This window comes from Nothobranchius furzeri, chromosome 8 (genome assembly GCF_043380555.1).
Source record: "Nothobranchius furzeri strain GRZ-AD chromosome 8, NfurGRZ-RIMD1, whole genome shotgun sequence".
Taxonomy (NCBI): Eukaryota; Metazoa; Chordata; class Actinopteri; order Cyprinodontiformes; family Nothobranchiidae; genus Nothobranchius; species Nothobranchius furzeri.
Window position 1 is genome coordinate 39,073,146 of NC_091748.1, and position 16,332 is coordinate 39,089,477.

A 16,332-nucleotide genomic window follows, 5' to 3' on the forward strand; every position below is an offset into this window, starting at 1 on the left:
AGTGTGATCCAGTGACTCAGGTGAATGCTATCCTATCAAACACTCCACTGCTGCTGGTTGTGGCTCTCGCAGCCTTCTGACGTTAAAAAATTGCATTCTCTAGTTTGTTTTGAGCGAATCAAACAGTGGCTCGGTGCAAATGCCTTACGGCTGAACTCAGACAAAACTGAAGTACTGGTGATTGCCCCCGATGATGCTGTTCCAGGGATTCACCAGCAGTTAGGTGATCTGAGTTTGTCTGTAAGACCTACCCTTAGAAACCTTGGAGTTTTCTTTGACAAGAGAATGTCTCTTGAACATCACTCAAAGCAGTTAACTAGAAACTGTTTTTACCACTTGAGACAAATTTCTAAACTCAGAACAATGGTGTCTAAAGCTGATCTTGAGTTGATTATTCACGCGTTTACATCATCCCGTTTAGACTACTGTAATAGTTTATTTTCTTGTCTAAACAAAAAAGAGCTGTCCCGCTTACAACAAGTCCAGAATTGTGCAGCTAGAATTCTGACCCGTGACAACAGAAGGGCCCACATTACCCCCATTTTAAAAGCTCTTCATTGGCTTCCAATCACATTTCGCATAAATTTAAAAATTCTTGTGCTGACTTTCAGAGCGCTGCATGGTCTGGCTCCATTGTATGTTCGAGACATGCTCTGCCCTTACACGCCTTCTCGCAGGCTGAGATCACTGGATCAAAACCTTTTAATGGTCCCACGTACTCAGTTCAGGACACGAGGAGATCGCTCATTCCAGGCCGTCGCTCCTAGGCTCTGGAATGAGCTACCTCTGTCTTTACGCTCAATCGACTCAGTTGATGTTTTTAAGAGCAATCTTAAAACCCACTTGTTTCTCCAGGCATTTTAAACTTAGTCTCATTCAGATTGGTTTTATTTGACACTATGTATATTGTGGCTGTATTTTACTGTATTTATATGTTGTTGCCTTTTAACTTGTGAAGCACTTTGTGACCTTTTTGTCTGTGAGAGGTGCTATAGAAATAAAATTACTTACTACTTACTTACTTACTTACAGCTGATTCATCAGATGAAAAATAAGAGTCTGGAGATTGGAGTTGTAAGACAGCAGCGATCTGCTTAAAGCCTGCTGCACACGAGAGTAAACTGCTGAGCAAACAGCCTCAAATGACCGTTTCCTCAGCAGATACCTCGCCATGTGCGTCTGATTTTCACTGAGATTTCTGCCTCACGAGTCGCTGAGGTGAATATCTGACCAGTTTGATATTTTCCGCCTCCCGGGGGTAAAAACTCACCGTGTGCACACTACTGAGCTGCTGGCTGAGCTGAAATCTTCTTGTGGCCAATCAAAGCGCGTTCTCCGCTCACATGATTCCAAGATCTATTCAGATGCAGCCCCCTGCCCTGTCTGCGTGCCAGAGAAATAAACAAAGCTGTACCTTGCGGATCGATGGGCCCACTGTTTCCATTGCCCTCTCGAAGGATTCAGGGTCCAGGCGGCGGTATTGTTGGAAGGATTCTGGGTCTCCCAGGCACATCTCTTGGAGTAGATTGGCATAAACTCCTTGTCTGGCCCTTCTTTCCAGCCTCTGTACACATACCTTCCTAACCTTGAAATGACTGTGGCGGCGACGCTTCAACAAAAAAGTAGAGGCATTTCCTCCGTTTCCAGCTCCGTCTTCGTTTTGTTTATTTTCTGACACGCAGACAGAGGCTGCCATCTTGGGGTCATGTGAGCGGAGAACACGCTTTGATTGGCTCAGCCAGCAGCTCACGTAGTGCGCGCACGGTGAGCTTTTACTCCCCGTGAGGTGGAAAATATCACACTGGTCAGATATTCGCCTCAGCAAGTGAGGCGGAAAGCTCCGGCGCACACAGCGAGGTATCTGAGCAAACGGTCGTTCGAGGCCGTTTGCTCTCGTGTGCGGTAGGCTTAAGAAGTGTCCTGTCCACAAGAACCCACCTGTAAAGCGTCTTCCTGCCATCCTAAAACCATGCCCTGTTTAATTAGAGAGCACGTTTAAAAACGGCATGTCAGGTGACCAAAATGCTTGAACATAGAAAAGAGGGCAAGGTATAAAGAGACAATAGAAAAACCAATGTTAAAATACCATATCATACCGTACCACCTTTATTTATACAGCACTGTAAAAACACAGCACTGTAAAAACACAGCACTGTAAAAATACAGCACTGTAAAAACACAGCACTGTAAAAACACAGCACTGTAAAAATACAGCACTGTAAAAACACAGCACTGTAAAAACACAGCACTGTAAAAACACAGCACTGTAAAAAACACAGCACTGTAAAAATACAGCACTGTAAAAATACAGCACTGTAAAAACACAGCACTGTAAAAAACACAGCACTGTAAAAAAACAGCACTGTAAAAACACAGCACTGTAAAAACACAGCACTGTAAAAATACAGCACTGTAAAAACACAGCACTGTAAAAACACAGCCCTGTAAAAACACAGCCCTGTAAAAACACAGCCCTGTAAAAAACACAGCACTGTAAAAAAACAGCACTGTAAAAACACAGCACTGTAAAAAACACAGCACTGTAAAAACACAGCACTGTAAAAACACAGCACTGTAAAAACACAGCACTGTAAAAAACACAGCACTGTAAAAACACAGCACTGTAAAAACACAGCACTGTAAAAAACACAGCACTGTAAAAACACAGCCCTGTAAAAACACAGCCCTGTAAAAACACAGCACTGTAAAAACACAGCGCTGTGTTTTCTGTAAAAACACAGCACTGTAAAAACACAGCACTGTAAAAACACAGCACTGTAAAAAACACAGCACTGTAAAAAAACACAGCACTGTAAAAAAACACAGCCCTGTAAAAACACAGCACTGTAAAAAACACAGCACTGTAAAAACACAGCACTGTAAAAACACAGCACTGTAAAAAACACAGCACTGTAAAAAACACAGCACTGTAAAAAAACAGCACTGTAAAAACACAGCACTGTAAAAAAACACAGCACTGTAAAAACACAGCCATACGGCTGACCAAAGTGCTGAACAGTCGCACAATAACAGAGATAGAAAACATAAAACAGTACTATCAAATACAACCAACAATAGAAAAGACAAGCCGATGGAAAAAGTACCAATAAAAACCTTACAATGGATGATAAAATAAGAGTAGTAAAACTAACAGCTAACTGTTGAAAGCAAGGGTAAAATAGTGTGTCTTTAGTCTAGACTTAAAATCTGCCAAGGTGGATGCCGGTCCACCTGTGACTGGAAGTTCGTTCCACAGTTGAGGACCGGCGACAGAGAAAGAAAATGAGCCCTTACATCAAACAACTCTAATCTCCATCATTTCACAGCACTTCATGCATCTTCAGTTTGTAAATCTTTACATCGCCTTTAAATTCACATCTCGCTGGGATTCAGGCAGAAATGTTAGATTCCAGCTGGACAGAAACTCAGGAAGCACCTAGCCTGGTCTGTCAGACTCATCCTCTGTTCTACACAGAGAACTAACGCGTCCCATAAGGAAGCGTGGGGTTGGTTGGTCAGGCTAGGAAGTACCAGGGTGCCACATTTTGCTGCTTCTGGTAAGAAAACAACAGAGTTCCATGTAAATAACTATCTTGGTCTTGGTAGCACTCAGACTAGCCATTAGCTTATCAGTCTGAAGGAAAACCGAATGAAACAATGACTGAACTGTGATGTCATACTAGTTGGAGTAATTGCTGATTCTGCTCTGTTTCAGATGGCAGTGGAGAAGACCAGGTCAGCGAGGCAGACCATCACGACAGCATCTTCAGTCGCCTTGAAGAGCTTCGCTTCGACCTGGAGCAGCAGATGGGCTTTGAGAAGTTCATTGAAGCCTACAACAAGATTAAGGTGGGATATATTCGTTATCTGTCTCTAAAACAACACCAGCTCAAAATAATATTCAAAATCTGTTTTCTAGGCTATCCATGAAGATGAAGATGAGAGTATCGAGCTAGGCTCAAGTTTGGTTTCGAACATTCTGGGAACGGAGCACCAGCATCTATACCCCAACATCCTCCACCTAGTGATGGCAGATGGTGCATACCAGGAAGGTTGGTGCTTCTGTGTTTCCACTGACATTCACCAAAGCACCAATAGTAGTCTCATCCCCCCTTGGCTTGAATTTATTATTTCCTTTGTCAGAGCTCAGATGGTGTTGAGCCTAGTCTCTCTCACATCCCGTCCAGTTTTCTCACATCACTGCACCAAGTTGTCAAGAGACTGAGTAGATGTGAAGCACACCCTCTACTCTGCACTCGGTTCTAATTCTGTTACTTGGCTGTGGCCACTCCAGAAATAGATGTTTCCCTCAGGATTGGAGCAGCTTTCAGATCCATCTTCTCACTGAACGTCTTTATTTGACAACTCTTGTGATTTCTATTTTTGCTATGTTTAAAGAAAACGATGTCACATGTCTCCCTGGAGGACTCAGGATCCGACACATGCAGAAGTGACTATATTCTGACATTTGGATGAAATTTTCTAGTAGCTTCTTGGAGACCATAAGCTGTCTACTGTGTCACTAATTATCAAGCCCCAGATGTGAAATGAAAGGACAATCTTATAGGTTAGGGCTTTCAATGACAGCGGTAGAGAAAATGGATGCTAATGTGGTGAGAAAAAGAGCAATTTTGCCTAAATATTCTGGAGAAAAGGTTGATTTGGTGTCATGGATTTTATCAATATGTTTATCAATAACCCATTTCCTATAGTGAAGAGAGAAGGAGACAATGAGCAGACAAGTTAAACCGTTATAACTGTGGCATGATGCACGAGGCAAAATGCCCCGAACATCTGTTCACACAGTTTAATTATAGGGAGATTGTGTGTGTGTGTGTGTGTGTGTGTGTGTGTGTGTGTGTGTGTGTGTGTGTGTGTGTGTGTGTGTGTGTGTGTGTGTGTGTGTGTGTGTGTGTGTGTGTGTGTGTGTGTGTGTGTGTGTGTGTGTGAGTGAGCATGATCAAAGAGGCATAGAGCAATACATTTACATTCAGTTGATTGAGTCCATGATCAAGAATTAATAAACATACATTTTTCCATAACATTCCCTCCTGTTTATCCGAATAGGATAACCAAACAAAAGGAAGCAACAAAACAAAACAAGACCAAATAAGGAAAATAAAAATAAGTAAAATAATAAGGAATATTATCCACTTCCATAACTTGTCACCATTATCTATGAAAGCCACATCCATCTCAAATCAAGTAATAGAAAAGGGCTAAAACCAGGAAAGGTGATCATCTCAGTAGTCACAAGGGCCAGTAGGGTACAAATCAAGTAACTCAAGACAAAAATGATGAGCATCAAAACAAGAAAAATAATAAGTTAAGTAATAAACACTACGATTAGACATGAAAGGTTCAGAATTAACACGAAGTGAGAACACAGTATGAGGTGGTGCAATAATTTGTCTATTGCGGATCGTAATCTCAATCCTGATACGTCGTCCAAAGAATCATTCCATACAAAGTGTAGTACAAAAATCAGCAAAATACCGTATTTTCCGGACTATAAGCCGCTACTTTTTTCCCACGCTTTGAACCATGCGGCTTATAATGAGGTGCGGCTTGACCGAAGGTTTTCCTTCACCTGCCACCAGGGGGCGCTTTAGCAGAAAGTGAAACAGGTGGAAGTCAAAAGGGGAAATGGAAGAAAGTGCTCATTTTAATTTAGCACATGCAAGCAGCCGGCACCACGAAGAAGTTTTTTCAAATCCATACCCCCTCATCATGGTAACTACACGCATGAGTTCATATGATGCCGCATTTAAGTTGAAGGCCGTCGATCTGGCAGTGAAGGAGGGAAACAGCGCTGCCGCACGTAAGCTTGGCATGAATGAATCCACGGTTCGGCGCTGGAGACCGCAGCGGGAAGAACTCATTCAAGCCAGCTTCACCCGGGATGATGACAGCAACACGGACAGCGACGCTGACATCGCCACAGAAAAGGTAGTGACGAAGCTCTTCTGAGGCTGTTCAACTCCGACACTGAAGAAGAGGACTTTAATGGCTTTAGTGCGCAGGAGGAAGATGAGAGCGAATGACTTCTTCTGGTAGGCAAGTGTGTTTTATTTACTAACCAGGCATGTTTTGTGTGCAGTTTTATTTTCTAATCATCCAGGGCTTATTAATGCTGTGTCGGCGCTGTTCTTTTCTTCTAAACATGCAAATTACCGGTAATAACGTGTCAGTGCTGTTTTTATTTTATAACATCCAGAAATATGAATGCTATCAGTGCTCACCCGTGTTTAAAATTTGTTTTGTTGAATTAAAACAACAGTGAAAAACCTCCGTGTAGCGTCTTTCTGTCTAATTATCTTAGGTTATGGCCGTACATGCGCTGTGCGCCGGAGACCTGCATGTGGCTGCTGCACCGCGGCTTGTCTTTGAGTGTGTGTGTGTGTGTGTGTGTGTGTGTGTGTGTGTGTGTGTGTGTGTGTGTGTGTGTGTGTGTGTGTGTGTGTGTGTGTGTGTGTGTGTGTGTGTGTGTGTGTGTGTGTGTGTGTGTGTGTGTGTGTGTGTGTGTGTGTGTGTGTGTGTGTAGAAAACCTTTTTTTTTTTTTTGTTGTTGGTGCGGCTTATATTGAAGTGCGCTCTATAGTCTGGAAATTACGGTAATAAGAACAAAGAAGGTAATAAACATGATAAGGCAAACACAACTGACTCTAATATCTTACAGCAGTTCACAGAGAATGGAATCAGCTAAATCAACACAATTATAACCTTTAGAAAAGCCAATTCATACATATTGAAATGAATTTACTGTGATGCACAATCCTACAATCTTATGGCAGTTCCTGTAAAGAGATTGGGAAGGGTTAGCAAAACCATATAATACACAGAAAACATCAGTACAGTGTATTGAAACATCAGGTGAATTTAGTTTAAAGCTCCATGGTGCAGACGAGTCTTTCTGTGAAGGAGGAAAAATGAAGGTGTAATATTAATTTATGCAGCTCTAACTATGGCAGAGCTGAGGCAAACCAGGCGTTCTTCATCAAAGGGCTTGTCCGTGGACTGAGAGTCCCCATTGGAGAATAGGTTGGGAAGTTGGAGTCCTCTTCCGTTGGTCAGGATAGTTTCAGTCTTACGTTGATGAGTACCTTGAAGTCCAGGTCTGGAGCGTAATAACGTAGTTCGGAACATGAAGCGCAAAGTTCAATTTCTCAATAGGACGACTTCAGGGTCCTTCCGTGGCGTGTCGAGGCGGTTGTCCAATTGTCAGGGAGCTGATCTTGTCCCCGAAAGGTCCTACAGGTCCTTGACCGTGAAACCAGTCTGGGGATTTGGGTGCAGGTGCTTGAGGTAGTTGATCCTTTCCCAGTGTCTCTTCTTCGCTGTGTCCTGTTGTAGTTGCGTCCAGGGGGTCTTCAGCCGAGGTGGATGCAGGTTACGTTGTCATGTAGGTGTGCGGTCAGGGAGGAGCCCCAATCCGTCGTTTCGGTTCCAGTTCTAGTACCCCCTCAAATGGTGCAGTCCCAGTTGTTCCATCAGGTGCTGAGAGGCGGCCCAAGTGCAGGGCCATGAGTGCGACCACCAACATCAGCAATGTGGTGAACCCAGCAAGCTTGATGCAGATCTTTATCTTATCTTTATCTTGATCTTATCTTCACCGGTTTGAGAGACGGCACTCTAGTGGTGGCCCACCCCTGTTTAGCCGGACTTTGTTTCCGCGCTAAAGCGGTTGGCTGGTAAGCTTGCAGTAGGATAGATGAATCCAAGATGGCCTCTCAGCAACATTCACAGCAGTGGGAGTGATGAGTAGTACTTCGAATGGACCTCTGGCTGCCCCATCTGTTTCGCTTCAGCACCTTCATCAAAACCCAATTTCCTGGTTTCATGACCTGTGGCGAAAAAGCACAAGAAAATTCTGGGAGATCACTGTTGATTGTGAATTGTTTTCAGCAACAATCCTTATCATCTAATCCATCCATCCATCCATTTTCTGAACCCGCTAGTCCACGTAGGGTCGCGGGGAGAGCTGGTGCCTATCTCCAGCGGTCAATGGGCAATCAAGCGGGGTACACCCTGGACAGAGTGCCAGTCCATCGCAGGGCAACACAGAGACACAGGACAAGAAATTATGCACGCACACACACACACATACACCTAAGGACAATTTAGACAGACCAATCAACCTAACAGTCATGTTTTTGGACTGTGGGAGGAGGCCGGAGTACCTGGAGAGAACCCACGCATGCACAGGGAGAACATGCTAACTCTGTGCAGAAAGATCCCAGGCTGGGAAGCGAACCCAGGACCTTCTTGCTGCAAGGCAACAGCTCTAACCACTGCACCACTGCGTAGCCACTTATCATCTAATATTTAAGGGAATTCCATCCAGGCAGTGTAATAATGTGAGGAAATCGTTATCAGCCTTCCCTTCTCTTGAGGCATGAGGCAACTCGGGGCTCACCAGAAACAAAACATAAATAAAAAAGGGACCGATACTGGCAAGCATCGCGCCAACCCGATGTCAAAATTGGACCGCACAAAATTGGTTTAAAAATTCCCAATATTAAGTGTTTCAGTCAGAAACGACATAACTTTATATTTCAGTTAGGGTTGTCATGGTAACCGGTGTAGCGGTAAACCGTCTTGTTTTAAAAAAAATAATATTATCTCGGTGGTTTACCGTGGCTGCGGTGTAGGCGCGGTGACCCTTACCAGCCACCGTATCATCTGCTGAAGTTGCCGGCGACACATGCGCACTTTGTTGTTTACAACCAAAACTTTCTTGAAGCTAAAGTTGAAATAACGGCCAAAGGAGGAGACGGCAGCACTCAGGACATTTATTATCCCTCAAAGAAGACAAAGTGGGAAGTACGGGCATTTTTTGGATATTTGAAGAATGCCGAGGGACAGCTGATAGAAGACGGCTATCCTGTTTGCAGCACGTGCAGAAAAAGTGTCTGTGAAAGGCAGCAACGCTTCAAATCTCATGACACATCTGCGTGACCATCACCCACAACTCTACAGTCAACGCAAGGCAAGCTAACGTTAGCGCTTTAGCTAAAATGCGTGATCCGAGGATTTGGGTTGAGGGAGAATGCAACGAGTCGCTATATAAAGCAGCCGCAGCGCCGCTACCTGCATATAAACCGTGTCGCTGACACCGCCATGTTGAAATGACGCTATGCATTACGGGGCTCCCAGGGGCAGATAAGAGTTGGTCTCTCTCCGAGAATAATTATGAATTTATCAATGATTACTGCCTGATGACATTTTCCCACATCTGCAAAGCTCACTGGAAGGACACAAACCGAGGACAATATTTTCCTGGTATAGGGTTTATTACTCAAGTAAGGGTAAAAAAGTATCTGATTACAAGGCTACTTGAGTACTGAGTATCATCTGGTCTAATATTTTTAAAATGATGACATCAAACAGACATAAAATAAGAAGTTATGGACAAATATTGGTATTTTAAAGACTAAAGGGGAAAATGTAAACAAATAAACAACATAATTATAAAATAACACATTTTAGGCTAAATTTAGACACAAACTGAGGACAATATTTCCTGACATACAGGGTTTATTTAGTTGTCTAAAAATGTATCACATTTTAAAAAATACTGCGATAATACCGAAAACCGTGATCATTTTGTTCACAATAACCGTGAGGTTAAATTTTCACACTGACAACTAGGGCTGCAACAACGAATCGATAAATTCGATGAAAATCGATTACTAAAAGCGTTGGCAACGAATTGCGTCATCGATTCGTTGTGTCGCACAACTCTTCCAAAAGCGCCCCCCCTTCCCGCCCGCCGTTGCGCGCAGACAGATCAGCGCGAGGGAGAGCCGGCAGTTGTTTGGAAGAGGAACATGGCAGAAGCAGCGAGAGTCAAAAAAGTAAAAGCTTTTTAAGTTTGGGAGCATTTTCAGTTAAATCAGGCGAAGACATTCGTTACCTGCAACGTTTAGGTCAGACTTAGCATGGCACGGGATGATGCAGCGTCTTAAACGCAAGCATGTCGGGATCATCAGCGAGGAAGGAGAGAACTCTGTGTCCGGGTAAATTAAAAACTTTTCAAAAGTGATTCATCCAAGTCCCGGATTATTACACAGGCTAGACATGCCCTAAGCTCGTAAAAAAGAGTCTAAAGTCATGAGCGCGACACTTATTAGATGGGCGGGGGGACTCGCGATGCTGCGAACCGGTTCCGCCCAAGGCCGGATTAACTGGGCAATTGCCCAGGGCCCACGAACTCTAAAGGGCCCAGGGCACGAGCAAAATACTGTATCTATAATTTCCCGCTTTATGAGGACTATGGTGACCGTAGGTTCCGTTTTCCCCGGACATGTCCACTTTTCACTCTGTCCGGCGCGTCCGGACTGCGGGTTCTTGTATTGATGAAAATGTCCGGCTTTTCATCCAGGAGCAGGGATCGAATTATGGGGGAGCTGTAAATCCTACACATCCAGGGGAACCGGAAAAAAGTTTTCTATATTATATCATTTTTGGACTCTTTTGAGCAGAGAGCGGCACAGCGCAATGTTGCGCAGCGATCCAGGCTGCTGCGTCCAGCGCACGGTCCATTCTCAAAGTGGCGCAACCAAAAAACTATAATTAGCACACGATCGTTCATGTCTGCACATGTTCTCTATTTTCTGTCTTATTTGTGCCTGCAGCGCTCTGCTACTGTGGAGCTCATCACCTGTGCTGCGGTGATTTCACCTCACGCAGCATCGAAAACGCGCTCTGCGCTTTGCGGTCAGGATATCCCTTTGATCTGCTCAGAAGTAACTGATGAGGTGAAAAAGTAAGAATCCAGGCAGCAGTTTTTCTGGAGAGTTTAGAGGAGATGCAGGAAGATGAGAGACAGACAGGACAGGAAAATAGTTCAATAAAAACAACAAAACAAAACAAAATGTTGAAAAGTAAAATGTAGGTAGATTTATCTCCACTACACATTTTAACCTATAAAACAATAAGTTACACACATGTAATATTTATAAATTTGATACTATTCAGGTCACCTTCAGCACTCAGTCACACACCCAGGGCCGTTTCAAGACATTTTGGGGGCCAAGGCAAAATGCCGCCCCACCCCCCCACCCCCATAGCTGGGCTCCCCAGAAGCCTCTGTGTAATTCATACCCTCTCCAAGAGTGTTAGTTATACAGTGTTTATAAAAGCCCCTCAGGCATTACTGACATGTTCTAATGTTATCAGATGAAAAACTAAATTATCAGACATGCTGTCTCATCTGCTGCTTTTCTAAACTTGCAGAAAGTAACAAAACCATTTGAAAGCCACTATTTGTGGATTCTCTGAAAGTTTCCATGGAGTGTGTGACAACTTATTTTTTCAGTCATTTTTGGAAATAGTGATCAATTTTGATTAATTCACAGCCTATGTTTAATTACATTTAAAAATTAGTTGTTTGACATCCCCAGTTATAATAAATGTCTACAGATGAGATCAAACAAAACGGATGAGAATTGCTCTTTAAGCTGTTTAACGTGGACCAAGCATTTTAGGTCACAGATAGGTGAAGCTTAGGGTCTCTGTCTATACACCTTATAAGACAATTTAGGTGATGGCATGTTGTTTTTCTGCTGTTGAACTGTTTTCTAATAATGTTGTGTTTAATAAAGTGAAGGAAGGAGAGAAATAACGTTTCCCTAGCAGTTTTTAACAATGTCCCCATGTAATCCGATTAATCGATTAATCGTGTCGAGACCCCATCCGATTCATCGATTATCCAAATAATCGTTTGTTGCAGCCCTACTGACAACCCTACTCCTAATTCAAAAGTGAGCAAGGCCAAGCAGCTGTGTCGACATTAACGTATCGTAAATCCTCTAATAGAGGCCCGGGCCTGTATTTGACTCAAGCTCATCAAGCTCCAGGCCTTTATTGGAAGGAGGACCAGAATTAGAGGCAAGCCTCTATTTCTATTTGAGTAAAATGAACTAATGGTTCGCTGGAGTTTTTGACAATTAAAACTGCGCCCACATTTTCAAAGTTAAACACATTTCTTTTAACAACGGTAGTTTCTGCTTCAGCCATCTCCCCCCTCCCTCTGCTTCAGCCCTCTCCCCCCTCCCCCTGCTTCAGCCATCTCCCCGCTCCCCCTGCTTCAGCCCTCTCCCCCCTCCCCCTGCGCAGCGGCCGCAAACTCCCTGATGCGCCTGCAGCCTCTCGGAGTTCCTGCTGCTCTAAACATTAAAATAATTATTTCATTTTCTGTTCCTCACTTCTGATTACCTTCAATGGTGTCTGTTTGTTGCAACCAGCAGGTACAAAAACTAACTTGTTTTTATTTGACTATTTTTCTGTCCTGCCTGTTTATTATCTTCCTGCATCTCCTCTCAATCCTAAAGAGAAACTGCTACCTGGGTTCATATATATTCACCTTATGAGTTACCTTTGAACTGCAGTTCTAAAAGACCTACCGACCGCTAAAACAGCGGAGTGCTCGCCGGCCGCACCAGTTAGGTGCGTCACCGGAGGACAAAACAGGTGATGTGCCCCGCTCCACAGCAGCAAAACGCATCAGGCACAAATAAAAGAATAAAAGACAGAAAACATAAAAGGAAATGAGCCAACATGAACGATCGCGTGTTAAATTAGTTTTTGAGGTGGCGACACCTGATGTGATAATGTTACTGTGACCGTGCTCAGGACGCAGATGTCTGGAGCGCGTCATCAATCAGAGCTTTGCATGCGCAAGCTGGTTAAGGTTAGGATGGGGGTGAGGGGAAGGTTAAATTGCAAGAGGGTAAACGTCACAATTTGGTTAAATGTCCGTTTTACGGCGGGTGTCGGTACCGACGCTCTGGCACAGCGCGTTGCCTCCCGACGCACAGGAGCTTGTCACCTGCTGACAGCAGGCTGCTGTCTTTTCTAAGGACTGCATCTTGCCGGTCATTATCACGTGACAGCGACTAGTCCATGACAGGCATAACAAGTCACTATAGAGCGGTGAAATCGACTAGTGACTAGTTCACACAACCTCTGCTACTGCTCCCCAGAGTGTTCTGCAGCATAATCAGCACATTCTCTTTGAACTTGATATCAAATTTTCGCCTCCTCTTCGTCTCCGCACGGTTAAAGTTACCCTCGTGGTCTATCACTGGCAAATCAAAAGTGAGACGATGTCACAACCGCCCCCGTACTTGCTTGTTACCACATTCCACCCGGCCACAATAAAAAACCGGCCATTATTCACCTCCGCCGACACCAACACCGGCCAAAATACGATACCCGGCCGTTAATTAAATACAGGCTAATATTAGAGGATTTACGATAATCTCTGTTGATTTAGGAAACATGGGCCGATGTTTACATCCCAAATAGGACAGATGAATTCTAATCAACTGCCCAACTACTTCATTCTAAAGTTAAAAGTGTGAAAACCCATATTTAAATTAAAACCTTAACTTATCCATAACCAACTTTTAGTTTAAATTAACAACTCGGAGTTACTCTTCCTTCTTGTTTTTTTTATCTTTTAGGAACTATATTAGAAGCTTTTCTGATTTGTGCTTAAGAATCCCATGGCTGATCTGGGATTACATGAAGAATTAAAACAATTAAAACGTTTTAAATGAAAATTCCCTACAACAGCTTTAATCTGCTGTCTCATTTTAATTCGGCTTCCAGACAGTTTCTCCCCTTGTTCTGATCACAATGTCCGCTAATCGGAGATCTGAACAAGTTCCTACATTTGACAAACACCAGGAGATTCAGTTCATGACAATCGATATTTTTAGTGCTCAAAATGCAGTTTTCGACTTCAACAGGTGCTGCACACCAAATCTGCTGTTGCCCGGGCTCGATTGTCATTCGCTGAGAACTCCCTTGTCTTATTTTAAAATGTCAGAGACAAAGATTAAAAAAATAAAATTAAGGAGATAAAATGTCGTAGTCAAGTAATGTCATAGTTTTGTTGGTCTGGAACTACTGTTAAATCACACAGTCAATTTCCCAGTCCAAGGGTTGCAACTAAAAACCTACATACTTAGCTATTATTTTGGCTCCCTTTCTACTACCAAGTACTGATAAACACTCAGTTTCTCGAACCGGGGGTTTCACTAAAACCCTTTCCCTGTCAACCACTAAAAGTGGCACCGTTTGTAGTTCAAATTATACTAATCACCAGAATACCAGGAATTAAACATTTGGTTAGTGCTTAACCTTTTGATGCATGAATTATGAAATCTTCAACCATGATTTTTTAAGTTATTTTATTCATCTTTGGGTGTGAATGAAACAAATTTCAACAAATATTGTTTGTAACATTTAATAATTTGCAAATAATTTTACTACACGTCCACCTCAGTGGACAGCGTGCATTCTGAACATGGAATATGTTGACTGGACTTCCTGAAGTCCACACGGAGGGGCTCAAATGCAATAAAGCGCTCAACAGCTGTGCTTAATAGCAAAACAAATAGGTAAATTACAAATTTGAGAACCTGTTTAATTATATTTTCATCTTATTTTCTAGTTATACCCTTCAGGCCGCAATTGACCTTGGTGGCTCAGACTCAGAGCACAGCTGCGATTGTTTAGGCAGGCTCTTCCTCCTCTCTGTTTTTCTTTCTCTCCACCGCTCTGTGTATCCTCCTAACCATAATCCTGATAGTTCATTCATAATTTTCTCGTTTTTCTCTCTTGTGCCATCTCACTTTAAGGTTACTCTGCAAGTACAACACGTCAGCAGTTACCAAAATACCAGCGAAACATGTTTTCCATCAATCCTCTGATTTTCAGATCATTTCTCCATTTGCTGGATTTACATTTCCATCAATGTACCATCTTCATTCAAAAGGTGTTTGTGAGTTCTTATTCCCCCATGCATAGATACTAGAGATGGCCCCGATCACGTGGTTTCAGACTGATCGGGACTCGGGCTTTACTTCCCGATCCGGACTCGGATACTGGGTTCAAATTACAGGAGAGCAACTTGGTTCTCCTTAAAGGTTGTCCGGCTCCCCTGATGCCCTTAACTTACACACCCAGAGGAGCACAAAAAGATCCAGTTTCTACCTTTATTATATTATTTATATGGACTCAGCGTAGCGGGGATTCTTTAGAGCAGAGAAGCAGAGAGCGGCAGGCAGACCGCCGATTATTCATGAACTCCAGCTGCGTTCTGCACACGGCCACAGTCACATGTTCTAAGTTTGTACGTATTCGTGTCCGTTCATTTTCTCTCTGGATGTAGTTGATGCTCATAGTTGCTCAGAAGGAACTGCTGTGTAGCTTATTGAAAATATCTCTGAGCTTCATGTTTTTCTGAGGAGATTATTTCGGAGTCATTGAAGCTTGTAATTACGAGAAGTTCTTTTCACCTTTTTTCATGTAATCCATAGTGACTCAGCCCGCTTGAGGACGCGTTGGATGCATACAGTTAAACTGAGGAAGAGATCCAGTTTGCACTTCTGTGTTTCCTGAAACTCAAGCATTTTAGCACCTATGATTATGGTTCTGTTTTTAAGCCCTGTATCATTGTTCCATTTTAGTGTTAACAAAACAAAAAGTATAGTCTCGGGTATTTAAAAATACAAATAAAAGCGTTGATTTGCTGGTGGAACATCTCTGTAGCTTCTGTTTTGGGGAACGTAAATTTGGGTAGAATTTTTTTCAATCTGGACCAAAGACGTATCATTAGATAAACTCCCAAATATCATCCTATTAGCCATTATGCTAATGCCACTAAATGGTTGTTTTTTGTATTTTTCCCTTTCTAACGTTCTGGAGTCATTTCAGTCATGAATAAATGATCTTCCTTATGTTCCGTCTCTTTTAGACAATAACGAGTGATGTTTCTGCGATGGAGTCGCTGGCAGCCATCTGATGTCTTCCCCCAACGCAGCGTTGGCAGAAGGATCTATGCATGAAGCATTAAAGCCTCACATTTCACCGTGTCGGCAAGCTTGCATGATGTGAACACTCCCACTCGCCACTCCCCTAACCAGTGTTTACTCTGAAGTGCTTTATCAGATCTGTGGTTTTGTCAGCCAAACTTCGTTTCAAGCTTCTATAAATGTTTATTAGTAAGTAAATGAAACACAAGCATGTAATGGCACTGAAGGAGCTGTATTTGTTGTTGGTTTTGGTTAAACGCTAGTGGCATTTCATTTGAAGGTGTTAAGATCTGGTCCTCTCAGGTGCTCTCCACTTGGACCACGCTCGGCTTCAGAACTCAAACCAGGTCACCCTCAGTCACAAATGTACCATAATATACTCAAAAACCAGCAGAACCTCTTTTCTTACAAGAAATTCCACCAAACCAAAAGATGAACTGTCAGTTTAATTTTACACGTTTCTTACAGTTGGAGGTGAATGTTTGAGTGAGCGTGTTGTTTGTCA

General features: G+C 43.0%; 1 protein-coding gene across 6 annotated transcripts in view; it reads left to right on the top strand.

Annotated features, from left to right (window-relative positions):
- nek1 (NIMA-related kinase 1) overlaps positions 1-16,016 on the top strand; it is a 30,305-nt gene extending 14,289 nt beyond the window's left edge. For all 6 annotated transcript variants that reach the window (XM_054734876.2, XM_054734878.2, XM_054734879.2 and 3 more), the window contains 3 exons: positions 3,716-3,849; positions 3,920-4,052; positions 15,770-16,016. In XM_054734876.2, coding sequence (XP_054590851.2) covers positions 3,716-3,849; positions 3,920-4,052; positions 15,770-15,783 — 281 coding nt within the window. In that variant the 3' untranslated portion in view covers positions 15,784-16,016. The remainder of the gene's footprint in view (positions 1-3,715; positions 3,850-3,919; positions 4,053-15,769) is intronic.
- The last annotated feature ends 316 nt before the right edge of the window (positions 16,017-16,332 follow it).